We start from the raw sequence: 26883 nt of genomic DNA, 5'->3' as shown, positions 1-26883 counted from the left end.
TGCCTCCCCACCTTAAATCATGCTCCTAAGCCCAGCTCAAGGTCAGGTCACCAGGTGGAGCCTGCTCTGACCCCCTGAGGGCCTGCTCCTTTCCTCCTGGGGCCAGCAGAATTTTGCACAGACTCCAACTGTTAAGTTCTGCTGGTGGGGCTGTTAAAATACCTACAGAATCGATTTCTTTGTTTCTGTCTCTCCCGTTAGGCTGTGAGCTCAAGGGTGAGGATTCTTACGGCTCAGGAATTTGGTACATCAGATGGGACCGGCCCCTGGGTGGCCCCTGACAAAAACCCACGGTACTTGTTTGCTGAACAAAGGATGAGGTCATACACACCAGGATAAGAAACCTTTCTAACACTTTAATTTAAATGAAACTCCTACCCTTCAGCCTCCATTGATCCCTTAGTAGCTACTGTGTGGAATCCTAATCTTCCTCCCAATTGGCAGTCTTTTGAGCATTTTTCTTAAAGATTTATGTATTTGTTTGAGAGAGAGAGAGAGCGAGTGAGAGCACGAGCTCGTGTGTGCTTGAGCAGGGGAAGGGGCAGAGGGAAGGAGAGGGAGAATTTCCAGCAAACTCTGAGGAGCCCAACATGGGGCTCCATCTTACCACACCGAGATCACAACCTGAGCCAAATCAAGAGCCGGCGGCTTAACTGACTTGAGCCACGCAGGCGCACCTCCTTTGAATATTTTTAAAAAGTACCATGTCCCCCCTTAATCTGTCCTCTACACTAACGTCCTCAGTTCCTGTGACCATGCCACCCTAGACGTGATCTCTAGAGCCTTGCCATTCGGACTGATCCCGTCAGGGTGCAGGCCAGCCCAGCAGTCCTTCTGGAAATGCAGCATGGGAGCCCACTCACCTGCCCACACTGGATGCTGTATTCGCATGAACACATTCTGTGACTACGTTAGATATTTATGACTTCCACCTTGTGGAGCTGACTCCCACAAAATTTGTCCTTGTGAAAAGCACTCACTCTCCACTGGCCACAGCACTTAGCTTTTCTAATCTCCCCTGCAGCTAGAAGTGGCCAGGTGACGCAGGTCTGGCCAGCTCCCGAGGAAGGTTCTGCTCGCCTGATACGAGAGGCAGGGCGGCAGGCTCCTTCGCCTGTGCCTCCTGCCACACAGGGAGAAGGGACAAGCATGGGGATGAAACCAATATGCTAATGATAGGGATGGGAGAGAACTATAGAAAGAGCCATTACAAACAAAATCATTCCAGTCGGATCCAGACATTTTCACTCAAAAGGAAACCCAGCACCCTCCTTTCAATTCTAAGGGGAAGCAACGAGGTGAAAAAGTTAGAAGGATGGGATCTGGACAAAGACAATCCCACTTTAAGTCCTCACTCACCGGCTGGGACCCTGAATGAATTCCCCTTTCTTAAAAAAAGTATTTATTTATTTATTTATTTACTTATTTGAATAAACTCTACACCAAATGTGGGGCTTGAACTCATGACCCCAAGATCAAGCGTCACATGCTCCACCAACTAAGCCAGCCAGGCACCCTCATCCTGAATGAATTCCTTAAACTCTTTGTACCTCAGTTTTTCCCCTGCAGAATGGGGTTAAAGATAACACTGACCTTCCAGGGTCGTGTGAGGAGGAAACCAGAGAATGCATTTCAGTGCTCTGTATCCTACCTAGCACACAGTGATCATGAAAACAAATGTTATCGACTACAAAAATACCAGTAAAAAAATGTTTGAAAACTTCAAGCACTCCACAAAATAGATTTTTATTTTTATTTTTTTAAAGTAGGCTCCACATCCAGCATGGAGCCCAACATGCGGCTTGAACTCATGACCCTGAGAGCAAGACCTGAGCTGAGATCAAGAGATGGACACGTAACCGACTGAGCCACCCAGGCGCCCCATACAAATTAGATTTTTAAATCACATACATGCAGAAGCCATTTTTTCTCAGCCAGCAAACTGTCTCGAGGCCCATGCTCCAAATGAACAAGTCTCTCCAGACCCAGCATGGAAAGTTCTACCAGTTTCCTAAGTTGCTGAGCCGTCCTTCCTCAAAACCCTGGCTCCCTCTCTCCTGCCATTCCGTAACCACAGGCCACAAGAGGAACTCTGAAATACCTTACAGAAGTCATTACTTCTGCAACCCACAATTTTAAAGTTGATGTAGCTAACTATAGCAGCTAACTGAAGAACAGTTTTGGTTATGTGGAGGCGGGTTTGGTAAAACTGTCCGGGTAAGAGGGAGCCAGGCCGTGAAAGCAGAGGCTTGACGTGGCTGGCCAACAGGCCTGTAGCATTCTTTTCCCTCCTCCAACTTGTGAGTGTGAAAGACTTACTGATAACACCCTCTCCCCTCCCTCAGTCCTTCTTTCTCATCTCTCTTTACTTCTGAGAGAAATTTATTTTACTGGATTGGCTCCTGTGAGTGTGGAGGCTTGGCAAGTTCAAAGTCTGTAGGGCAGGCCAGCAGACTGGACACCCAGGGAACAGAGGCAGCTTGAGTCCAAAGGCTGTCTGCTGACAGAATTCCCTCATCTGGGGAGGCCAGCCTTTCTTCTATTAAAACTGTCACTTAATTAGACGAGGCCCACCCACACATGGAGAATAATCTGCTTTACTCAAAGTCTACTGATCTCATTTGAAAGATACCTTTACGGAAACACCTAGAATAATGTTTGACCAAATATCTGTGGATACCATGACCTGGGCAAGTTGACACATAAAGTGAACCACCCCAGGGTTTATAGTGCATCAACACAAACAAGATACCGCTGAACAGGGGACACCTCTGTCTGTTGTTAGGTTCTGTGGGTCTCAGCCTCATGAAGTCTGGAGGGCTCTGTTCTCTCCTCCTCTCACCCTCCTTCCTGGCTCTTCCCTTCCCTCCTCCACTTCCTCCACCTTCCCCGTCAGGAGCAAAGCCCAGCTCCTTGCCATGGATCTTACATGGCGGTTTGGCTCTCCATAGTCCATAGTGCTTTTCAGGGTTCTTCCCCATGTTTGTGGAGGCAGGGGTCTCTCAGAGGTTTTGTCACTTGCCTGGGGGACATAGGAAGGGCCAGGAGAGGGCAGAACTGCTGCTGACAACAGATCTTTTTTTTTTAAAGATTTTATTTATTTATTCGACAGAGATAGAGACAGCCAGCAAGAGAGGGAACACAAGCAGGGAGTGGGAGAGGAAGAAGCAGGCTCATAGCGAAGGAGCCTGATGTGGGGCTCGATCCCATAACGCCGGGATCACGCCCTGAGCCGAAGGCAGACGCTTAACCGCTGTGCCACCCAGGCGCCCCGACAACAGATCTTTTGATGGAAGATCCAAGCTCTGACCCTACTGGGACTGTTGTCATCAGAGTGACCAAAAGGTGCTAGGCAGGGTCACATCAGGCAGGCTCACAGGCAAACTCGGACATTTTGAGAGTTGCATATTTACTTTAACGTGGAAGAGAAAAACAAACACGAATTCCTTCATGATTTCATGGATATAATTACACAGGATGAGGTCATATTAAAAACGGTGAGCCAATAAAAGGAAAGCACTATGAAAATAAAGTGAAAGGTGGCACAGGGCAGACATAAATCATAAACATGGTGCATGACGGACAGAAGTCTGCAGAGTGCTAGCTTAGACAGAGACCTCCTTGGTGAGGAGGTTAAAGAGTTAACTTGTCCTGAGTCCTTGTTTCTCACTTGCGGATGGCCCCAAGCTAATTAGAAGACACTGCAGGTTTTGTTTTGTTTTGTTTCTAAAACCAGAAGAGCGGAAATCCGGCACTTTACTCTTATTTCTTTGAGCTCAGTGAGGGAACAAAACCTATTCACCAGTTCTATCCGCAGGGTCAGGCAAAGGCTTTAATTCCCAAGGAAGAATCGGATCCACTCCACAGCCCGAAACCTGACCTGTCTATGAATGTGGCTGCCACCAGCCAGTGACTGCTCATTGCCCAGGGACAGCACGACCAACACAGAGGCTGCATTAGAGCCACGGCCCTGGGTTGATACCTCGGCTCTGTCACTAATTTAGACTATGCCCCAGCAACGACGATAAAGCCAGTAAAGAAATCGCAGCGGCCAACAGCTACGGACACTTACTGTCTGGCAGGCACTGGGCTGCACGCTTCCCAACACAGCAACCTCCCAACACAGCAAAACGGCAACCCCAAGTGATACGTGTAAAAAATTCTTATTTTACAGATGTGAAACTGAAGAACAGGGAGGTTACATAACTTGCCCCAGGTAACAAAGCTGGTGGAGGCTGAACCAGGACTCAGACCATCTGGTGTGACTCAAGAGCTCATCCTGGATGCCTTACCACGCACACTAAGCAGCCAGTTATGCCAAAGTCCTTTCTAGACATCATTTCCTATTGTCTTCAAGACAGAGACTCGGGCTCTAAGCTGGCTCCAGCACTTAAGAGATCAGGGACCCAGAGCTTTAAGACATGAGGGCCCCCCAGGGCACACTGTGGGAAGTAGGAGGGATTGGGACTCGGGAGGCACCTGTGATGTGGGGTTCTCTGGGATCCCACTCTGAGGAACACTGCCTTCCATCATTCTGCATCTGGCCGGCTGGTCTGATCCAGGTCAGTGAACTATGAACGCACGTGTCAGTTAACTCTGCTTCTGTATGGCCCACGAGCTAAGAATGGTTTTCACATTTTTAAATGGCTGAAAACAAATCCAAAGAATATTAGTTCATGACATGTGAAAATGATTATGAAATTCACATTTTGGTGCCCACAAATAGTCTGATTGGAACACATTCACCTAAACATGGTCTATGCTGCTTTTATGCCGTAACGACAGAGCTGAGTGGTCACAACAGAATCCACAGGCCCACAGAACCGTAAACATTTACTTTCTGGCCCCTTCCAGAAGGTTTGCAAATCCTAGTCTAGTGGATCCTGGCAGCCACTGTGGGAATCCTCCTGGGGAGTAAGCAACACCAATGCAGGGGGGTAGGGCTGTGTGTGCTGACCCTGAGCTCCCCTCCGGTTATGTTACTCTCTGCCCTCCAAGTCTGTGGAGCGGCTCTACCACCCCTCTCAAGGCTGTTAGTTCCTTTCTTCCCTCTGGTGACCATCCTTCCCTGTCCTCATCCGTGCCCTCGGCTGTTCCTCCTCAGTGCTCTGGAAGTAGAGGCAGAATGGCAGCACATTGCAGAGAGGCTACGGGCAACGGCGAGGGCACGTGCCACAGTTAGGAGCAGAACTGGAGCTGGGCCCAGGTCTCCTGCCTCCCAGCTTGGCGTTCCCTCAACATCACTTGAGCGGCCAGTTCGGTTTCCAGCTCATCACTCCCAAAATGGCCCTCCAGAAGGCCTGAGGTGTTCTCTCTACTAACACCTGGGGTCTCCCCTCTATGATTCCTTCCTGTGGCTCCCCTGGCTTGGCCTTTGTGGATCCAAGGGCAGCTCTGCCTGACTTCTTCCCTTCTCCCGTCCGTCCCAGGGCTCGGCCTTAGGCTCGGAGCTCTCCTGTCATGTCCGGCTAGCACCACCTCCAGCCCAAGCACTGGGGGGGTGCTGGTCCTTGGGGACTGCCCATGTAGACAGTGTCTGTTGTGTGCAGCATGCTTTCTGAGTCAGTTGGGTCTCTGACTCAAAGCACCAGGGTAAGCTGACAGTCAGAAATGGGCAGTGGGCTTCTTGGGTTGCCTTCTGACATCTATCTATAAAACAACCCATAGGATCTGTCCTCAGAGGATACTGGAAAGGGTTTTGAAATCCTTGCAAGGAGAGAGTTGTGTCAACACCACCTCGTACTAATGATCTGGAATCCTTTCAGCCATAGGCTGCTGCTCTTGGGAAGCTCTCCTACTGAAGGATAAGGCTAAGTGACCTGGCAATGGGCACGGACTCACGTGTATGTCATAACCAGCAAAGCTAATCTGTGGGTACAGCAATAACTGAGGATCTTGGAAGGCTGGACTAACGTAAATTCCAAACAGGCACTGCAGCCAGATACAGCATGCTGAGAGGTAGGAGAGGACAGGGGCTCTGAGCCAGAGAAACCTGGGTCTGAATCTTGACCCCAAGTAGCTGTGAAATGATACGTTCTCTCACACTTACTTTTGGTGAAATGGAAAATACAGCAAAACCCTGCAGCGTCACCGTGAGTATTAATAAGCAGGCATGTTCCCTGGCACGTGGTATTTGCCCACAAGATGTTACTTTCTTTTTCTCCTTTCTTCCCTCCTATTCTGGGCCAGGGACCATGCCAGGTGCCGAGGGCGGGGGGCTCGCTTCATTCTCACCACCACCCCGAGAGGCGGATGCTCTTGTAGCCACCATGCCACCCAGGAGGAAGTGGAGGCTCAGAGCCCAAAGGCAGAGAGTGAAGAAGCCTGAGGAGTGGGAGAACTGCAAGGGCACAAAAGCAATGGCTGGATCTGAAGGGGTCAGGAAAGGAGACAGGGAAGGCCTTGGGGAGGAGGTGACAATGCACAATGCCTGAGCTTTGACTGATGGACACGGGAGCAGGCACTCCAGGCAGAGGGAGCAGCAAACACAAAGGTGCTTGGCTGTGTGGGAGGATGAGGGCTTTGTGAGGGGAGTGACACTCACCCCTGATGAGCATCACTGGAACTTGCTGTGCTCAAGGATGCCAACTCTACAGGGCCCTAGTCGCAATAAGGGGATGAAGTCGGCAGCCTGGAGATTCTTTGAATCCTATAGTTTACAGAACTACTAGGTCATCAATAATCACAATCAGCAGTCCTTCCATCTCTTTCTCTAAAAGAAACAGAAGGAATACTGAAGGCATTTACTCAAATGGCAGCTATTCTTCATTTAATTCTACTTTTTGAGCCTCTTCAGCTTTGGTTCAAATTTCATGGGTTCTGGGGAGTTCATCACAGCTTCACTATACCAATTCTCTGGGGGCCTGGGTGAGTCAGAGTCTCCGCCTGTGTAAAATGAAGGGGATGGGCTGGAACGGAGCTTTTCAACATGTGGTTTCCAATCCAGTAGCACCTCCTGAGAATTTGTTTGTAATGCATATTCTAGGGCTCACTCCAGACCCACAGAGTCAGAAACTCTCGGAGGGGGGCCCAGCCATCTATGTTTAACAAGTCTTCCAGGGAATTCTGAGAAGAACCCAGACTTAGAAGACCTTCAGGCTAAGGACTCTTCCAGTAGTAAAATTTGGTTTGGGCTCTAAGCTATTATGACTTAGTAGTATTCTCTCTGGGCAGAGTATTTCTTTTGACAGACAGGCAACCCTCAGGATAAGGTGAGAAGCTGTTTTCTTTGACCAGGTAAGGCCCAGAGAACAGGTGAGCTTTTCTAGAAAGGTTCAGAAAATGTGGCTCACTTTGAAGGTCAGATTTTTTTTTTTTAAGTAAGAAGTCTCAAACCTGGCATGTGATGAAAACAGTGGTATCTATTGTTGGAGAAATAAAGATGAGGGGAGATCCGTTTTCTCTTTTCAGCTCCAAAACAATGACTCATTGCAGGGTGTGTGTGGCCGAGAGTCAGGAGGGTGTTCCTCGGAGGGCAGCTTCCCCTCTCTGGTCCACAAGCTTTCTGGCTGTAAATAAGTCCTGGACTTCCATCCCCCTCTTGGACAAATTTGATTACAAAACCTCAGAAGAGCCACAGACACCCACAGTGCCGATTACATCGCAGAGCTGGGCTGACAGTTAAGCGAGGTTTGGCCTCCAAGACAGTAAGAGTGGAAAGAATGTCTAAAAGGTCCAATTTTCCCAGTCCGGACTGAATGTTACAGGCCATCAAGAGGATGAAGGAAGAATTTCACAGTACTGGCCACAGTTTCCTAATGCGAGGAGGCACATCCAGACTGCCCCTGGGGAAGTGTTAGCTGTTTGGGCCAGCGGCCCTGGTTCTTCTCCGTGTTGGTGCGCAGCAAGGACTACCTATGAAACCCTCCGCCCAGCTATTTCCATGAGGATAAATATTACCACTTTCTTTTATATAGCAGGGCCATGTGCCAGGCATAGTTCTAAGTACTTCACAATTATTAACGAGCTGAACCTTCACAACGACCCCACGGAATCAGGGACCATTAATACACCCCTAATTACAGGTGAGGAAACAGAGAGAAGGCAACGTCACAGAGCTGGTAAGTCTCTCGTCAACAGGGGGCAGGAGAGTCAGGAGACCGGGGCTCTGAGTAAGCCTGTGCCTCCGGCCAGGGTGCTTGGTCCACCCGTCTACGGAGAAACGAGGGAGGCGGAATCAGGTGGTTCCTGAGATCACTTCCAGCTCGGGGAGTCTATGACCGTGCGGTCGATCTGCTGCTGGTCTGGCGGGCTCGCCAGCGTCTGGCCGGGCCCCAGGCGCGGCAGGGCTGCCTGGCCTCGACCCCGCAAGTCGCCGGCCCAGACGCCAAGCCCCGGTCTCCTGGTCCTGAGAGAATGGATTTCTAGTCCTTCTCCGGTATCCGTGTCCCGAGAGCCCGGTGAGCCAGGAGGGAGTAGGCGGGGGCCCAGGCGCCACGACCCGGGATGGGGAGGCGACGAGGGAGATAGGCCAGGGGCCCAAAGACGGTAAAATCACGCAGCCCCCTCCACCCCCAAAACTTTCTCCCTGGATTCACGACCCCAGCAGCCACAGATTGGCTGAGTCGCGGCCGCCCGGACCCGCCCTCTCTCTTCAGCTATTGGCTAGCGTAGGCATCCATCACAAGCCGAGGCTTCCTAATGGACCATGGCTTTAGTCAATCAAGGTAGGCGGGAGGCTGGGCGGGGCCAGGTCGGGGAGAGACACGCCAGCCTCGTTACCCTCCCAACCTCCCTCCAGAGGGTGGCTTGGGACCTGGAGGGACCCCGGGGGACTGAGGCCGGGTGCGGGGCCCTGCGACGGGGCTAGGCGGGGCTCCGGGGACTCACCAATGCGCTGTCCCACCGGAGAGCTGAACGGGTTCCCCAGGAGAAAGTCCATCGCCGCGGCTGCCCCAGCCACCAAACCGGGGAATCAGCTGACAGCAACGGCCAGCGCCGCCGACCCGTCACGTGACGCGCCGGGCGGTCCGCGAGGGGACGTCCGTGGAGGCGGGGCGTAGGGAGTCGAGCGTGCCTACAGGCCCCGCCCCTGACGTGAAAGGTCGGGCGCCCAGAGGCGGAGGGCGATGACCTCACTGCCACTCGCTCGGCGTTTGCGGGCGTCACGCACGGCGTAGGGCTGGGGCTGATGTGGGGGGCGTGGCCCTCCAACCCACGCCTCAGTGTTTTTTTTAGGGGGTGACTTAACGCTCGGAGCTTCTGTCAAACGGGGTCTCAGAGCAGGGAGGGAAATGACTTGGGTAAGGTTACACAGCAAGCTCAGACCAGTTCTCACTCTAGTGACCTCACTAGACTCCGCCCCCATCGCTGGGGTTGACAGCATCTCTGGCCTGTTGTCTCCCTGCCCTGATAGAGCCCTTCCTATCTGATGTCCAGGCCTCCCTGCTGCAAGATGCACCCTGCTTGCCGCCCAGATTTGCTTACCTCAGATTGGAGGCCAGTACCAGGGGATTGCTATCCCTTGACACAGAACCAACTCAGTGACCAGCAGCGAGGAATGGGCTTGAGGCCAGAGTGGCAGAAAGCACCCAGATGTCACAAGTGGGGCCTGGACCCATCTCTACCATTTACTGTGTGATTCAGACAACGAGCTTCCATTTTCTCCGGATGCTGGGATTAGATCAAGGACTGTATAACCTTTCTTTTTTCTTTTTTTTAGGTCACAGGCTCCTTTGAGAACTTGAAGAAAACCACCAACATTTCGGAAGAGAAAAGGGCAGACATACAATTTAACTTCAGGGAATTCTGGGGTCCCTGAAGTACAGCAGTAGACCCCAAGTTAAAAATTTTAAGAATCTCAAAGGCCTTTCCTAGTTCTAGGATTCTAGTATCTTCTTCAGCCTTCCTATGTACCATGTTTTAGATATTTCACCCACACATTAGATCAGATCTGACCTATTATGTTTTTTTCCTTTGATCATATGCAGTCCAAAAGACACAATAACCATTGCTTTGGTAGTCTGGGCTACTGCAGGGTGTTTTAGTATTTAATTGATCACAGTAATTGTGATTTTTTAATTGGAAAGGCAAGCAAATTGTACAAGTTTAGGATGATGGAGAACCTAAATTAGAACTTAATCACTTCCTTATGTTAACTTGAGCAGCCACAGGGGCTGATAGCTTTACTGTACAATATAAGAACTTTATGGAAGTCATGTGCTCCTGTGCTTTGAAGTGTTTTAATAATGCTCATGAGACCTATTCATAAATGCCCTTCTCCCCACTAGTCTAGCTACTCCGTGAGGGCTGGGATTCTGTCTACTTTGCTCACCACTATTGTCTAGCACAGTGACTGATATATGAAAATTTATTTTTGAAGATTTTATTTGAGAGAGAGAACACGAATGGGGGGAGGGGCAGAGGGAGCGGGACAAGCAGAGCCCCCCGCCGAGCGGGGCTAGATCCCAGGACCCTGAGATCACGACCTGAAGTCAGATGCTTAACTGACTGAGCCACCCAGGTGCCCCTGAAAATTTAAATCAATCTACCAAATAATGGTATTTGTACTATAAACGGGGGAATGTACATTTAAGATGACTTCCATGTCAGGTACTTTCCATGTTTTTCATTAAGCATATTGCTCGTTTGTATGGAGGATATTTTAGCATAAACTTCTTTTGGATTCTTCCATTAGCAACCTTTAACATGCTCATGTTGGTGGTGATTTACTTGAATAAGGTTCTTGCTTCCTTGCACCACTCTGGTTTAAAGTGATAATGGGCAGATCTTGGCTTTATTGAGAAGAATAAAACAGCCACAAGTTGTATCCTTCATGGGAAAAAGCAGAAACAATCCACATACTCCCAAACAGGGAGTGGAATCATATCAACTTCATGCAAACAGAATACTATATAGCTCTTCAGTTAGAAGTGGAAATATGTGGATTTGTCAACACGATAGGAATGTAAATGGCAAACACTAAGTGTAGTACCAAACTGATCAAAACAAAGTGATTGCTAAGGGGCACCTGGCTGACTCAGTTGGTAGAGCACGTGACTCTTGTTCTCAGGTCCTGAGTTCAAACTCCATGTTGGGCATAGAGCCTAATTTTTTTTTTTAAGATTTTATTTATTTATTTGATACAGAGAGAGCACGAGCACGGGATAAGGGCAGAGGGAAAGGGAGAAGCAGACTCCCCGCCGAGCAGGGAGTCCGATGCGGGACTTGATCCCAGGACCCTGGGATCATGACCTGAGCCAAAGGTAAATACTTAACCGACTGAGCTACCCAGGAGTCCCGAGCCTATTTTTTCATTTTTTATTTTCGTTAAAAGTGTTCGTTAACATGGGGCACCTGGGTGGCGCGGTTGTTAAGCATCTACCTTCAGCTCAGGGCGTGATCCCAGCGTTCTGAGATCGAGCCCCACATCAGGCTCCTCTGCTAGGAGCCTGCTTCTTCCTCTCCCACTCCCCCTGCTGTGTTCCCTCGCTCGCTGGCTGCCTGTCAAATAAATAAATAAAATCTTAAAAAAAAAAAGTGTTCGTTAACAAGGAACAAACTCATTTAGTAAACATGTTTTAATTTTTTAAGTATTTTAGNGCCTCGCTGGCTGCCTGTCAAATAAATAAATAAAATCTTAAAAAAAAAAGTGTTCGTTAACAAGGAACAAACTCATTTAGTAAACATGTTTTAATTTTTTAAGTATTTTAGTAATATTGATATCAAATGCCTTCTTGAGGGTAGATATGTTTCTAAAAGTGACATATTACATAAATGGAATATAATCTATTATATCCTTCAAGTCCTTGTAGACAAAAGTCAAGATCCTCTGCCTCCAAAGTTGAAAGACAATAGTATGACAAGAAAAGTGAGGCCCGTGGGGCACCTGGGTGGCCCAGTCGTTAAGCGTCTGCCTTCAGCTCAGGTCATGATCCTGGGGTCCTGGGATGGAGCCTCACATCAGGCTCCCTGCTCAGTGGGAAGCCTGCTTCTCCCTCCCGCTCCCCCTCCTGGTGTTCCCTCTCTCACTGTGTCTCTCTGTCCAATAAATAAATAAAATCTTACAAGAAAAAAAAAAAAAAGAGGCCCATTTAGTAAAAGCCAGCCAGGACAAGCAGACATTTGAACAATGGAAAAGCCCTGGATAGTCTTCCTATGATCTTATTTGCTCAGGACTATAGATAACAGAGAAAGATTCGGATAGATTCCATATGTGATCCCACTGTGAAAGTGGTTTGGGGCAGAAGAGAGCCTAGGCCCTGGGTCAGCTGTGCTGGTGTGCTGCTTCTGGCTTTGCCATTTACTAGCTGTGTGACCCGAGGAAGAGCACTTTTCTGCATTTGTCTCATTTGTAAAGGGGGTAACACTCATAGGCTTGTGTGAGGATTAAGCGAGAGAAAACATGCAAATCCCTTTTTCCTAGTCACTCAGCAGCCTTGGTCTCTTTCTTGTAGCCTCAAAAGGTCAGCCTTCCCATTGAGTGAATATCGGGTTTGCATTGAAATTTTTACCTTGAGAGGTCAGATCTCCATATATTTAATGTTCAGTGTTACCAGACACTCATGTTAGGCTGGCCAGCTGTAGATCTGGAGGTGGGAGCGACCGTAACACTATTTTACTGGTGGGACTTCAGACGCCCATAAAGACCAAGTGACCTACCCAACATCACTCATTTAGTCAGGACAGGACTGAAACAGCATGAAATGTATCATGTCTAAACACATGGTTCAGATGTGACCCTTAATACACGACTGCTATTTTCTTGTGTTAGGCCAACATTGTGGTGTATATACAACTTCATTTAGTTTGCAAGAGAGAGAACACTAGACTCTACCATGTAAAAGTTAGTAGAGACAGAGCAAGATGTATGTTAGGAAAATGGCTAAGATCGGAAACTTGGCCTCTATTCCAGACAGATTTTCGTTTTAAGAAAATCATGGTGGGATATAGGTAGAAAATGACAGGTTTTAGAATTTCATAGCAACTTGGTCAGCAACAGGGAAAAGATACCGGAGACCGGACTACAAATATTAAAAATGTGATTTTTAATAATATAAGTACAAAATTTTATTTCTTTATACAACTGTAATGGGATTTGGATCAAACCGCTAGAATTTATTTAAAAAACAAAATAAAACAATGATATAAAAACTGCAAGAAGGTCTGAATCCAAAGTTTTTCCTCTAGTAGTACCAAATACCACAAGGTACAGATTATTATACAAATGTGTACAAATTTAAATACAAATACAACAGGGTTGGGTTTTAAAGGAAAACAAACAAACAAAAAGCAGGTCCTCATCAGGATTTCATTAATGTGCACAAATGACAAGGGGAGGACTGACTTCTTCCGCACTAATCCATGTCTTCAAGGCCCCTCGTTGATAGACCCTGTGTCAAACAGTAAACTTCCATGGTTACAGATGAGGCGTAGCACAGGGTCTAACACACGAAATCAAACCCAGATTTCTGCTCTTCTTGATTTTGGTTCCCAAACATACCCGTTTCCTTGTTTCCCCAATTAAACTTCACAACTGCTCTGAGCTGAGGGCCGATCAGCAGCCAGAGTACCATCAGGAAACAAAGCCCCTTGACCACACTGGTGGGGAGAAGGGAAGGGATTAAGTCAGATGCAGGCTGGCTGCACGGTCCTCAAAGATCTACTTTGATGCTGTGGTGCTCCGTCTAGGCCAGGGGAGGAAAGCACAGTTACCCCGGAGCTTGGTTTTGGCAGGGAATCTCATACCAGATTGAAAAACAACCCTGAAGTGCTCAACTGTCTTCTTTGGAACTGGGAAGCAAAAGTCTGGTTCTTTGGAAAAGTGGGCAGCTGGGAATGGTAACATTCCTTTTAATTTTGCTTTCTTGACATTATTGAATTATAAACAATTAGAATCCCGACATAATGATTCCTTTTTGAGGCACGACACCTTAAAATGTAGATGATTTGGAGTTTTCAGAGACCAGAGGAAAGAAGGAGGGAAGAAATGACAAATCTGTATCTTCCACATGCTGTTGCTGGTGGAGGCTTTTGTTATTAAATTATATATACAGAAATTTACAGGATAAATTAAAATCTAAGAGATTTTAAAGAGTTAAATACACATAATTAAAACACATTCACACGCGCACATAAATAAACCTACATGAGAATCGAGTACTTTTTTTGCAATTCACTTATGTGTGGAATGCAGAACACTGGGTATCTATCTGCCCACCAGGGGAGCCAACAGGATGAATCCAAGAATCATGCTGGGCAAAGTTCATCTTCCCCAACCATCAAGCAACGAAGCAGCAAAACCTGTGAGGACTCAGTGACTAAGCTAATGCTGCCGATGGAAGATATCAGCAATTAGTTCTGCAGATGGAATATTCTGGGTCAGCTCACAATATACGCAATTCAACTTGTGTAGTAACAACTTTACCCTCTCCAAGGTGTTTTATACTGCTGGGGCTCCCGTAAGTCCTTGGCCCCTACTGAGGCTGCTAATGGTACCAATGATTACAAGAAATTTTGAGACACGGACACCTGTATGGCAGGAATTGGAATGAACCCCCTACGAAGTTCACCTAAGCCACTGCAGTAACTGTAAGATGGGAACGATTTCATCACTTCCTACCTAGGTCACTTCAAGTTGAAAGGCTTTGTACGTTCAGTCAACTGGCATCTTCCCATAATCTTTCCTATTACATTTCCAACTGTAAGACAGGTAAGGCAAATGGTCAGTGATGGGTCTGGAGGTACAACTGAGTTTGGAAAAAAATCACATTTTAGCTGTCCATAAAGAGATGCCCTTGGCACCCAGAACAAGCCCCCAGCCCCCAAGTTACACTGATTTTTAAGGCAGATTTATCCACCACAGAGGAAAAAAGAATCCCAAGCCCATATTCATGCCAAGCTTTCTTCTTGGCTAAACCTTTGCCATTTCATAAAATTATTAAAAGCAAAGTAGTTACAGTCCTATGTATATATTGTACATTATATATATATATATATATATGTATATATATAAAAATTTAAAACCTACACCCGGAGGCCAGTGAAGGGATCTGGAACAGTCATATATACACAAACCAGCAATGGGAGAGGATAAGGTCTCTGTCCTGGGACTCCTCGCTGTCACAGTCCAGGCATGATGTAAGCAATGTTGTCTAGTGTGTTTGACTGCAAAACAAGGGAAAAGGTTCAGCTAAAGAGTACTTTACCTTAGTTCCCTGAGACCTATTTCTTTGTTCAGAGGAGAGAGATGAGAAGGGAAACCGAGAGTTAGAGAAAGCGTGAGTGCGAAGTGGGCGCCCTGCTGTCTGCTCCGCTAGGAGCTTCTCTGCTGGCTCTTCCCATGAGTCCTCGTGGAGAAGAGGAAGAAGACTCCGGTACTTTCTTTGTTTGTAGAAGAGCAAATAGGCAATGAGGAGTTGCAGCCCTTCAAGGGCTAGAAGGCTTCCCTCCAAAGGACTGCTTAGGGAAATGGCACGTTTTCTAGCAGCACTGAAGGCATGGCCTGGGCTCAGCAATACGGCACCACGTTTGTGGGCCAACAGACAGAGCGAGCACCATCTGCCAGAAAGCCTTACGAGCCTGTGCCCGATAGAGCTCATTAAGGCAGGACCTCTGTGGCTCCTGAGGGCTCTGGCTGAAAAAATCCAAGGAAAACTCACCAAGACCTGTTTGGGGCAGCCGTTCAGTTCAGGCAGTTGTGTGGTCAGACACGCCAACGGGCCAAGCGCACAGATAATGGAATCCAGAAGCACTGACAAGCTGCCAGACACAGCCACCATGCCCTGAAAGGAGAGCAGTAAGGGAGAGCAGGTTGTAACTCGGGTCCCACTCCTGATGCTCCCTCCATGTTCTGGTTGCTTTCCTCACATTGTTCTTTTAAGTCTTGCCAGTTTTCTGCAACTTGCAGCAGAAATGGAAGGTATCTGCTTTGATAACTCTGTAAGTTGTTTAAAAAGAAAACTTTTACAATACGTTCCCAGGTTCCTTTTCTGTATTCCTAACCCTCCTTACCCTCTGTGCGACCTAAGGTCAGTCACTTAGACTAACCTACTCTGGAGAGCTCCTGGGAAGTCTTGTGGAGGTCATGTGTGCAGTTTCTTTTTTTTTTTTTTAAAGATTTTATTTATTTATTTGACAGAGATAGAGACAGCCAGCGAGAGAGGGAACACAAGCAGGGGGAGTGGGAGAGGAAGAAGCAGGCTCATAGCGGAGGAGCCTGACGTGGGGCTCGATCCCAGAACGCCAGGATCACGCCCTGGGCCGAAGGCAGATGCTTAACCACTGTGCCACCTAGGCGCCCCCATGTGTGCAGTTTCTTATGAACTCCACGAATATAGCTCAAATGCGATAACTATGAGAGTTCTACAGCCCTACACACTAACATGTGACACACACATACGTGTACTTCTCCACCTATGTGGCTTTTTGATAGGTGACGATACCACTTTTCTGGGTCGAACTGTTCACTCTCAGAAAGAAGTGAATTGAGTTAATTTCAAATTTTAACATCTTGCACAATTCATAATGTCTCTCTCTCTCTCTGTGATTCAAATAGATAAGAAATAAGACTGCTTGCTGCCAGTGCGCCTGCCCAGCTCTGGTATCATCTGCTTTACCTAGAAGCACTATGGGACTATGCCATCTAGGGAGACAGCAGAGTCCTTCGGAGAATGAGCTCTGGGCTCAGGACTGCTGGGTCCCCCACTCACTGCTTCCGTCCTGGGGCAAGATGCTTCCTATGCTGTGCTGTAAACGAGCCTACGCAGAGGCGATTAAGGGAAAGAAAAGGTATAAGGTACTTGGGATGGTCCAAGTTACATGGTAAGTGCTCAAAAAGCATCAGAAGTTATTATTATTATAACCAACATCTTCCTCTCCCAAACTGCATTTCTGGCTGCCTGGTAGGTCTCCTACTGTGTTTCCAGATCTCAACATGCTCTAAAGAGAAATCACCTCCTCTCCTCCTACAATCCCTTCTCTGCTGAAGTCACCACCACTCTCACGACTGTCCGGTTTCAAGGCCTTGCCACAGCGGACTTTTCCTTACCCCTGTCCTAAGAAGGCTCGCCTCTCCTCCTCCCAAGGGAGGCTGTGCAGCAAGGGGTTAAGATTAGCATGGACCTCGAGACTGCGTCACCAAATTCAAGCCTCTGTTTTAGCATTTGGAGCTGAACTCCAGAGTAAGTTACTTAGCCTAAGTCTGCTTTTATTTCTGTAAAAGAGGGGGAACACAAATTCTGCCCTATAAAGCTGCGTGTGAATTACAGGAAAGAATCCACAAGAGGCACCTGAACCAAAGCTGGCTGAGGAAGCAGTCAGCCAGTTAGCAATTAATAATATTATTCCATTACTTTTGCCCTATAGTTAATTATAGCTAATATTTTATGTCTGACTCTCCTAATGAATTATAAGCAACTCGAGGGCAGGAATCATGTCCTATTCCTTTTTATATCCTCTCAAGAACTACTGGTGTTCTGCACACAGTAAGTCCTCAATAAATATTTGTTGAATTAATTCAAATCTTTGTCATTTCTGGACTGCATTACTGTTATATAACTTCTCCCCAATTCTGGTCTCTTTTCACTCCCAATCTGAAACAGAAGATATTTCCAGAGAAAACCAAATGCAAGCTCTGATCACATCCCTCCCTACTCAAAAAAAAAAAAAAAAAATCCCTGCAGTTCTTCCACAGCAGAGTATAAACGTTTGAGAGCATCCAAGTCCTTTTGTAATTTGGGCTACGGCCTTAATTTTTAGCCTTCTTCCACCTTACATGTTGGATATTCTAGATTTTTATCATTTTAGCAGTAAAACCCTTTTTTCAAATAAAACCTAATGTGGAAGAAACGAAACAAATGAGGAATGGGAAAACAAAAAGAGAGAGATGGGGTGCCTGGGTGGCTCAGGTGGTTGAACGTCCAACTCTTGGTTTTGGCTCAGGTTGAGATCTCGGGGTTCTGAGGTCAAGCCCCATGTCGGGGCACTGCACTCAGTGTGGAGTCTGCTTGAGATTCTCTCTCCCTCTCCCTTGCCCCTCCTGCTCGTGCTCTCTCAAATAAATGAAATCCTTTAAAAAAAAAAAAAAAGAGAGAGAGAGAGAGACAAATCAAGAAACAGACTCTTAACTATAGAGAACTGATGGTTACCAAAAGGGAGGTGGGCAGGGGGATGGGTAAAATAGGTGATGGGGGTTCAGAAGTGCATTTGTTGTGATGAGCACAAGGTGAGTATGAAGTGTTGAATCACTGTACTGTACACCTGAAACTAATATTACACAGTGTGTTAACTAACTGCATTAATTTTTTTAATTTAAAATTTTTTAAAACAGATTTTATTTATTTATTTGTCAGAGAGAAAGAGAGAGAGCACAAGCAGGGGGAGTGACAGGCAGAGGGAGAAGCAGGCTGCCCGCTGAGCAAGGAGCCAGATGTGGGGCTTGATCCCAGGACCCCGGGTCATGACCTGAGCTGAAGGCAGACGCTTAACCGACTGAGCCACCCAGGTGCCCCAACTAACTGGAACTTAAAAAAAAACTTAAAAGAAGCCCTGATAGAGAATCCCAATATGTGAAACAGCTAGAAGATCTGGTTAAAGTGGAAGTGAGGGTCTATGGCCCCATTGGGGCTCCTCTCATCCATCTCTGCAGAAGACTACAAGGTCGAGAAACAGAGATGTGCACCATTTTCTGGTTTTGTGGTCTCTCTCCAAAGTCTCCACGAGACAAAACCCTCCAGATCCTTTCAGGCCCTGTTGGAAGAGCACCTCCCTTTGACAAAACCTCTCCTGACTCCCCCTGTCTTTGTTCTTTAGCTACTCTCGCTGCATCAGTGAGCACAGAGTAAGAGGGAGATAGGGTTAGGAGCAACGCATGCTGGGCTCTGCCACAGTGTGTCAACTTGGAATAGTCACTTCATTTTATTAGGCTCCTGGTATCCAAACTATAAATGAGTGACTTGTAGATATCAATGTTCCTTAAAGCACAGTATGTATTTCAGGTGGCATATAGGTGAAAATTAATTATTCTGACATATCAATCGTGATGTACTATATTAGAAAAAAATTATAATATCAGACTTGTGATATCAAGGATATCATTGTGAAAGCATGGATAGACTTATTCAAATAAAAATATAAGGTAAATAACAGTGTGAGTGGTGCAAGGAAATTGCAAAATTGTGAGGATACACGCAAGTAACTGAAGTCTGGGAAAAAGCAGACTGCAGGGGGATGGGGAACTACTGCTAATGGGTGTGGAGTTTCTTTCGGGAATAACAAAAATGCTCTGGAATTAGGTACCTATGGGGCCATGATTCTGTGAATATACTGAAAACCACTAAATCCTACAGTTTGAAAAGGTGAACTTCATGGTGTGTGAAGTAGATCTTGATAAGACCATTTGTTACATAAAATAAAGTGGCTGGAAAACCCGTGTAAAGTCCTTCTCTTTTCTGGTCACGTGTGTGTAACTCTCCAAGCAGCTGCTCATAGGACTGGCTTGTTTTAATTGCTGATTACGTACATACTTTACCTTTGCAATGAGACTCTAAGTTTCCCAATGATACCATCAGGAAACCATGAGGAGGAGAGTCAGATTTTCTACTTCCCCAAGTTTTGGAATAATGTCTAGGTAGTCAACAAATATTTAGTAAACTAAATGGAAATATCAGGGGAAGTGGAATATGGAAGGGGCATAAAACAAATCATTTTTACCTCTACCTTTTTAGGAAACTAAGAATCATTAAATATGAAAAATAAATAAGGATCCCAGAATATTCTACTCTGGAAATATCTATATCTATTTAAATGTCTGAGTCTACATGAAAAAACCCTAGCTGTTTTGAAATCTGCTAAATTATTGAAATTAACCAAAAAACTTGGATAACCTTCATCTTTTGTGGTCTTTGGCATTTTATTTGTTGAATAATAATTTGACTTCCACAGAGAAGCAAGTGAATAGTTTTATATTCCTACACTGATTTCTCAGCTTAGAAATGGCTTTTGTAGCTGAGACTGATTTCCTTGCTGGAATGTCCTATTAGGACCCAGTGGAAAACTGAAATACTACACTACTGAGTTAGCCAAGGGGGCAATATGATTAGAAACTGAGTACGGTAATAGAAATGGAACATGACAGCTTTGCAGGTTAAGTGATTTTGAAATTGAAGCTTAAAAGGACAAAGATCTCCCTAGGGCACACACTGGTGTGTAATTCAACGTGGAGTAATGAAGAGCTTGAGAACCTCAATTTCCCTATTTGCTACCTATTTTCTTTTCTTTTTTTAAGATTTATTTATTTTAGAGAGTGTAAGAGAGAGCATATGGGTGAGGGGGCGGGGAGAGGGGCAGAGGGAAAAGGAGAGAAAGTTTTAAGCAAAATCTGCGCTCAGTATGGAGCCCGACGTGGGGCTCGATTTCACGACCCTGAGATCACGACCCGAACCAAAACCAACAGTCAGGTGCTGTGCCACCCAGGTGCCCCTTGCTACCCACCCATTTTCAAAGAAGCAGAGGCACTCTTAATCCCCTATACAGTTTACTCTGTCTATCCAAGACCTTACTGGAAACGTGCAGAAAAATTCAAACTGTCTTAGAAGGACAAATGATTAAAACTTCCATGGGATTTGTATTCATTTTTCCCATTGCATTTAAAAAAAAACCAAAATGAGTTACAGGATCATATGTCGATTGTATCTCAATAAAAACTGGGAAAAAAAAGTTACAGGAGATTGAAAAAAAGCCATTGTTCAATAGGATGGTGTAAGAGCCAGGAGGAAGATTCCAAATCTCAAGGTATGTATACTAGCATATATCTTCTTTGTCACTGTCTCCTGAGCACCTGGTATAACCTAGCAGTAGTTGCTCAATGGATGCACGTGGAAGGAGTAAACGGCTTTACATCCTATCAGAAACACGCACGCTGACAGTCACACTCACCTCAGTTTCCTGCAGGCGGTGCCCGATGAGGCTTAGGGACTCTCCCAGCAGCTGTAGATGAGCAGCGACATCAATGGGCTCTGTCTCAGGGGCTTTGGCTGGAGAGGCTGGCAACAGCATGGTGGTGGGCGGGGATTTCTTTTGGGGTGACAGTACTCCTGCAGAGGAAGCTGAGAACAGAGACGAAATAGAGAGATAAAGCTTGCCTGTGGCCTGGAACAGCACAAAAATGTTCTTCCTGCTTTTTCCCCTTTTAGGAGCTATACCAGGCATTAGCAAAACTATGAACTGTGGGCCAAATCTGGCCCATGACTTGTTTTTGTATAGCCTGTGGGCTAAGAATGGCTTTATATTTTAAAATGATTGTAGAAAAAATAAAGAATATGACACAAAGTGCCTATGGACCACGAGACCTCAAGTGTTCACTCTGGCCCTTTACAGAAAAAGTTTGCTGACTTCTGATTTACATTTTCTAAATTTTTTTTGCAACCTGTAATATTTGGTAGTAACATCTGGGTATCAAGATCTGCTTCTGATACAGGCTGCTCTCCCGATTCCGAGTAAGGAAGCAAGATTCACAACGCTCCAGGGAAGAGAGGGTCAGTCACTACCTTTCACTTTCACGGGAACTTCTGAGCAGGACGCTTTTCTTTTCACAGTTGTAGCTTCTGCTTTGTTCTGTTTGTGTTGCAGATACTGAGCTTTTTGCTTCCAAATCTGCAGTCAGATCAGGGCCAAATAAATTATAAATGAAATGACAAGATATAAAAGGGAAAGTAGTTATGGGAGAGGAGAGTGAAGGAAAGAAAGGGAAGCCTGGAGCGGGGTGGGCAGCGGCTGAACGGCAATTCTGAAGCTGAAGGCTACTGAACAGGCCTGAAACGCTGACTACCGTGATATCTTAGTGGAGGACTCTACACGTTCCTCTGTGCTAATGGGCAGGTCTCGGCATGGATTTTGAGATCACTCGCAGGTCGAAATGTAAAATCGTGGGGTAAACATGTGGCTCAGTATGCTGTCCGTGGGGTTCAAACAGTTCTTTTGACCTGCTCGTTGGCCACGCCAATCTCAGGATGACAATGACATGGAAAACGGGAACAAAAGATAACCTAACCTGGGTGACCCAAATGAATTCCCAGACCACCTTTACATCACCTGGCTGGAGGGTGACTGGGAATGATTCCGACAGAACTAGTTACCATAGTCTTCCTGGCTTCTCGATAGAGGGGTGCATTATTTGGTAAAGGCCCATGAGGACGACGACCTGCAACCTTACTCAGTGAGCACAGGCCATATTTTTATCATAGGCAGTAACCAGGAGGCAGGCGACCTTCCTCTGTTCTCAGATCTGCCCTCTCCAGTGGCTATTTGTGGGAAAGGGCTGATCTGAGATTCTCTTTTGACCCTTAAACACTGCCTAAGTTAGGTCATCTTTTGGCTCAAATGTAAGGTTGTCGGAAAACAACGAGGTGAGGGTAGAGAAGACAGCCTTCCTGCAGCTGAATCCCCACTAGAGTAAACTGGCACCAGCCAGTGTTAACGCCCTCTGCCAAACCATTTTTTATTGATTTGTTATTTTTTTTTTTTTCACTGCTTTCACTGTTGGCTGGATGGGCTACAGGAGAACGACACATTTTGGAAGGCATAAAGCAATGAAAACTGTGTTTGTAAGGAAGTGTACTTACCAGTTTGTCCTTTTCTGGCAATTGCTTCCACACCTCAGCCAGTTTTTTACTAAGTTCCCCAAAATCTGGCATGAAAGAGTAAAAAAACATAACACAGTAAAGGTTTGACTATAAGCCAAACGGAAGATTGGTAAGAGCAAAAAATAGAAAAAGGATTTTCCAGCTCAAATTTAAATAGCACAAGGTTCTTTCAGAAAACCAAACTAAAACCCCATCATTTTTCTTGATTCTTTTCTCTAGGGAGGGAAGGGGCTATTTTGGTGGTCATGAGACAGGCTCAAATTCTCACACATCTATTCCCCAGGGATTTATCCCTTAAGCATCTTATCCCTTAAGCATCTGGTGTCTTTTAACTCGATATCATTTTACAGAGCTTATCCACTTAGGTTAAAGAAAACACTTTCTATAGAATCTGATAAAAGCTGTTAGATTTTTAGCAAGTTTCAAGAGCACAGAACCAAAGAATTTCCCTCGAGCAGCCCAGAAGCAGGGCTCTAGATGCGGAACGTTGCCCTTGCATTTGTACGGCAAGGTCATGCCTTATCAAGCACTCGGATCTTTTACGGTACTTCACGTGTGTCTCACAACAACCTTGACGGGCGGGTTGGGAAGTTATTGTAAGCATTAGGCAAATGAGATCTGTAGAGGTGAAGTGACTTGTCAAGGTCTGTGGTGGAGTGTTCTTCTCACCTCACTAACTTCTGACACAGAGACAAATATGAGCAGTGTAAGTCCTCCCGCCATAACTCACACCCAAGGGCCAGATTAAGGGAGAGGTCAGCTGTAGGATCTTGCAGACAAACAACTAGGATTTACGTACGGTGCTTCAGAACATTGAATTTTACTCAGTTTCCCATTTTATCAGTTTAAGAGCTATAAACAGAAAGCTTATCTCATTTATGGATGGGGTGGACTAAGACAAAATCTAAAGTGACTTCAGAATGGAGGGGAAAAATGAGACTTGTATTATTTTAATACGATAGGAAGAAGTTGCCTGCTGACTGGCTGAATTAATTGCCCTGCTTCAGAGATACAAACGGAAAGTAACAAAACTGAAGATCGGAAATGTTCTTACCTATACCTGGATGGTCGGCCACGATGGTTACGCGATACTCTTTACAGAACACCTGGTAGGCTGACATGTTCTTCTTTTTTGGCTAGTGTCACAAAAATAGAACAGGGTAAGACTTCATTAGAACACAAGTCGAGTTACCCTGAATCCATGGTTACAAAACAGAAAAGAGACCTATACTTTTTCATCAAGGGAAGAGTTCTAAACCCCCAACCAGCTTCTAAAACAGGATAATTTTTAATTATAACTCATTTGTAATTATATTTAATACTTATTTAATAAAATCACATGCTAAATTATTTTTAGACTTTTCAGGTTGTTGCAGCTACTTGATAACTACTTATAAAGCCATTCATTCTTCCTACATAAATCCCATGTTACATGTTTCTTTGAGAACTACATGCTGAGAAAACCTTTACTTCTCCTGGGCTATTTTTCTTGCCTTTGAAAAGAAGAACCATATAATTTCCCTTTACTTTGGGATCAGAAAGCCAAGAGCCAAATCTATATTTGTTTTGTTCCTCTGGTTTTGATTTCTAGTCTTCTAAGTTTCCTGATCTTGCTTTTCCTGTTACTTGTAGCTTATCATTATTTTATTACTCACATTCTTGTGGTCCAGTGTGAGAAGTAAATAAATAACTGAAGACAATTCCTTGGTAGTCAGTGTAAGATGAACCTTTCTCACTTCAACAAACTGCTTTGTGCTACCTGAAGCATGTTTATTCTTCACTGTATTATGACACCTCCACAAGCAGGGAGGGAAGAATGACAGGATTTAGCAAGGTAATGTAGCAAAACGGAAAGAGCCTGGGCTTTGGATACCACCAGATCTAGGTTAGAATCCTGACCATACTACTTATGAGCAACACAAACTGCTTCATTTCCCTGAGCTTTAGTTTCCCTGTAAGTGAAACGTGGATAATACCATTTAACTCAGAGGTGGGAATTACTCAAACAATATCTGGCACTTCAGTAGGTACTTGGTAACATTATTACAGTATCACTTCTCTGATAAGCAGAATTCCAAGATGGCTCCCAAGGTTTCTACCCCCTGGTGTACACAGCCCTGCTTCTGGGCCGCTCGAGGGAAATTCTTTGGTTCTGTGCTCTTGAAACTTGCTAAAAATCTAAAAGCTTTTATCAAGAGGGTGTAATGCCCTCTTGGTGAGTGTGGGCAGGACTGGTGAATATGGTGAGATATCACTCCTGTGATTGTTGTTATACGGCAAAAGGGACTTCACGGACGTAGTTAAGGTGCCTAGTGAGTTGACCTTTAAAAAAAAAAAAAGATTTATTTATTTATTTGTTTATTTGAGAGAGAGCAAGAGAGCACCCATGCATGTGGGTGGGCGGGGGAAGGGAGAGGGGGAGAGAGCAGACTGAGTGCAGAGCCTGATGTGGGGCTCGATCTCACAATCCTGCAATCATGACCTTCTAAAATCAAGAACTGGATACTTCACCAACTGAGACACCCTGGCACCCCACGTCCCTAGTGAGTTGAATGTGAGTCAGTCAAAAGGGAGAGTATCCTGAGTAAGCCTGACTTATCCCAGTAAGTCAGATGAGCCCTAGAAAGACATGAGACACAACAGCAGACACCCTCTTGCTGGCCTTGAACTTGAGGAAAACGGTTGCCATGAATTCTAAAACTGCGAGGAACTGGATGTTGCCGACAGCCTGAAGAGGACGTCTCACCTCAGAAGAGAACCCTGCTCTGGCCATTCAGTCTTGTGAGAGACCGAGCAGAGGACCCAGTCGAGCCCTGTCTGGACTTCTGATCTATAGAGCTGTGAGATAATAGTGGATGTTGTTTTGAATTGCCAAATTTGTGGTAATTTGTTAGGCTACAATGGAAAACTACTATGAGTTCTTTTCTATTCCCTCTGTATTTTTCAAAATAGAAGCTATAGCAACCAAAAAGCCAATACAACTTTTTTTTTTTTAAATTTAAATAAGGAATGTTGGTGAAGGATAATAGGGCAAAATCATTTGACCTCAACCAGATAAAGAAAACAGCAACAAGGTCTTTACTTTAACTATTTCATCTAAATAGGGAAGGTCCTATTTTTTGTGTTCTGGTGAAGCCAGTCTTGTTCTGAGATGCTATGGAAGCGAGTTCTGGGCGCTGCGTCTTTGTTATTAATTTAGGAGCAGCTGCATAGCCACAAATGTTCTAAGGGTTCTAACTAAGTTCCGATTCTTTCAAATCCCTCTTTATTGGGCCCCAGGTACAATGGAGTGGCACTACACAGAGGGGAGTTCATCTAAGTTCTATATTTGGCCATTTGCGAGAGAGAGAGAGAGATGGACTGATTAGTCTGGGTGATTCTGCTTTCCCTAGATAGTTCCTACAGGTCTCTCTTAGTTTGTGCAACTCACTACTCAAATGTGATTCTGATATTTGTAGCAAACGTAATTTAAAAAATAGTTATTTATGGCTCCTGAACCTATGCCAATGACTTTACCTGGTGCTGAGAAGAAACCAGCTGTGCCGGGCTGATACTCTGTTGGACTCAGAGTCTGTCAGCCTTTGTTGTGAAGCCGGCCTTTTTTTTTTTTTTTTTTAAGATTTTATTTATTTATCTGACAGAGACAGCCAGCGAGAGAGAGGGAACACAAGCAGGGGGAGCGGGAGAGGAAGAAGCAGGCTCCCAGCAGAGGAGCCTGACGTGGGGCTTGATCCCAGAACGCTGGGATCACGCCCTGAGCCGAAGGCAGACGCTTAATGACTGCGCCACCCAGGTGCCCCTTGAAGCCGGCCTTCTTAAGGGATTTTCAGGGAAACTTGGACTACTTAAAATTCTCACCTTATGTGCTGACCTTAGAACCTAACCACTGTGCAAAATGCAACTCCCCTCTGTGGACCGAAAGTTTGGAATTGACACTGAAGCGTTCAACCCTCTCCAGGGCACAGAAATTTTTCTAAATGTACTTTAGTAGTTAGAAATATACAAATAACAGATGACCTCTATGCAAACAAAACATTTCTACATGATTCCAAAGACAAGGCCAGTAATTCCACTCTAGATTTTGTAATGCGTTTAGAAAACACACAGTACTGCAAGTGAATCACAGTGGTTACATGTGGTATAACAGGACTCTCCTTAATACAATGGTAATATTTCAAAAAGTTGGATACTTTATTATTAGTAGCAAACGACTGCCAACAAATCCTCTTACTAAGTGTGACTCACAATGTTGTAATCATGCAGCCAGAAGCTCCTTTTAAGTGTTTGATAACATATACCACAA

General features: G+C 45.6%; 2 protein-coding genes across 7 annotated transcripts in view; both read right to left on the bottom strand.

The window, feature by feature from the left end:
* TOM1 (target of myb1 membrane trafficking protein) overlaps positions 1-8962 on the bottom strand; it is a 31279-nt gene extending 22317 nt beyond the window's left edge. The window contains exons 1-2 of the mRNA XM_034643684.1: positions 8830-8962; positions 4480-4647 (exon numbers count right to left, since the gene is read on the bottom strand). Of these exons, the coding sequence (XP_034499575.1) occupies positions 4480-4540 (61 nt within the window). The 5' untranslated portion in view covers positions 4541-4647; positions 8830-8962. The remainder of the gene's footprint in view (positions 1-4479; positions 4648-8829) is intronic.
* A 3775-nt stretch (positions 8963-12737) lies between these two features.
* HMGXB4 (HMG-box containing 4) overlaps positions 12738-26883 on the bottom strand; it is a 30985-nt gene continuing 16839 nt past the window's right edge. For 4 of the 6 annotated variants that reach the window (XM_011232769.3, XM_034643636.1, XM_034643633.1 and 1 more), the window contains 6 exons: positions 23635-23716; positions 22560-22624; positions 21486-21591; positions 20875-21044; positions 15600-15722; positions 12738-15105 (listed from right to left, as the gene is read on the bottom strand). In XM_011232769.3, the coding sequence (XP_011231071.1) occupies positions 15061-15105; positions 15600-15722; positions 20875-21044; positions 21486-21591; positions 22560-22624; positions 23635-23716 (591 nt within the window). In that variant the 3' untranslated portion in view covers positions 12738-15060. The remainder of the gene's footprint in view (positions 15106-15599; positions 15723-20874; positions 21045-21485; positions 21592-22559; positions 22625-23634; positions 23717-26883) is intronic. The other 2 variants (XR_004620691.1, XM_034643634.1) reach the window with 2 other exon arrangements.

Source organism: Ailuropoda melanoleuca, chromosome 15 (genome assembly GCF_002007445.2).
Source record: "Ailuropoda melanoleuca isolate Jingjing chromosome 15, ASM200744v2, whole genome shotgun sequence".
In the NCBI taxonomy this organism is placed as follows: Eukaryota; Metazoa; Chordata; class Mammalia; order Carnivora; family Ursidae; genus Ailuropoda; species Ailuropoda melanoleuca.
Note: the sequence above shows the minus strand (reverse complement) of the source record. Positions and strands in the feature narration are given on the sequence as shown.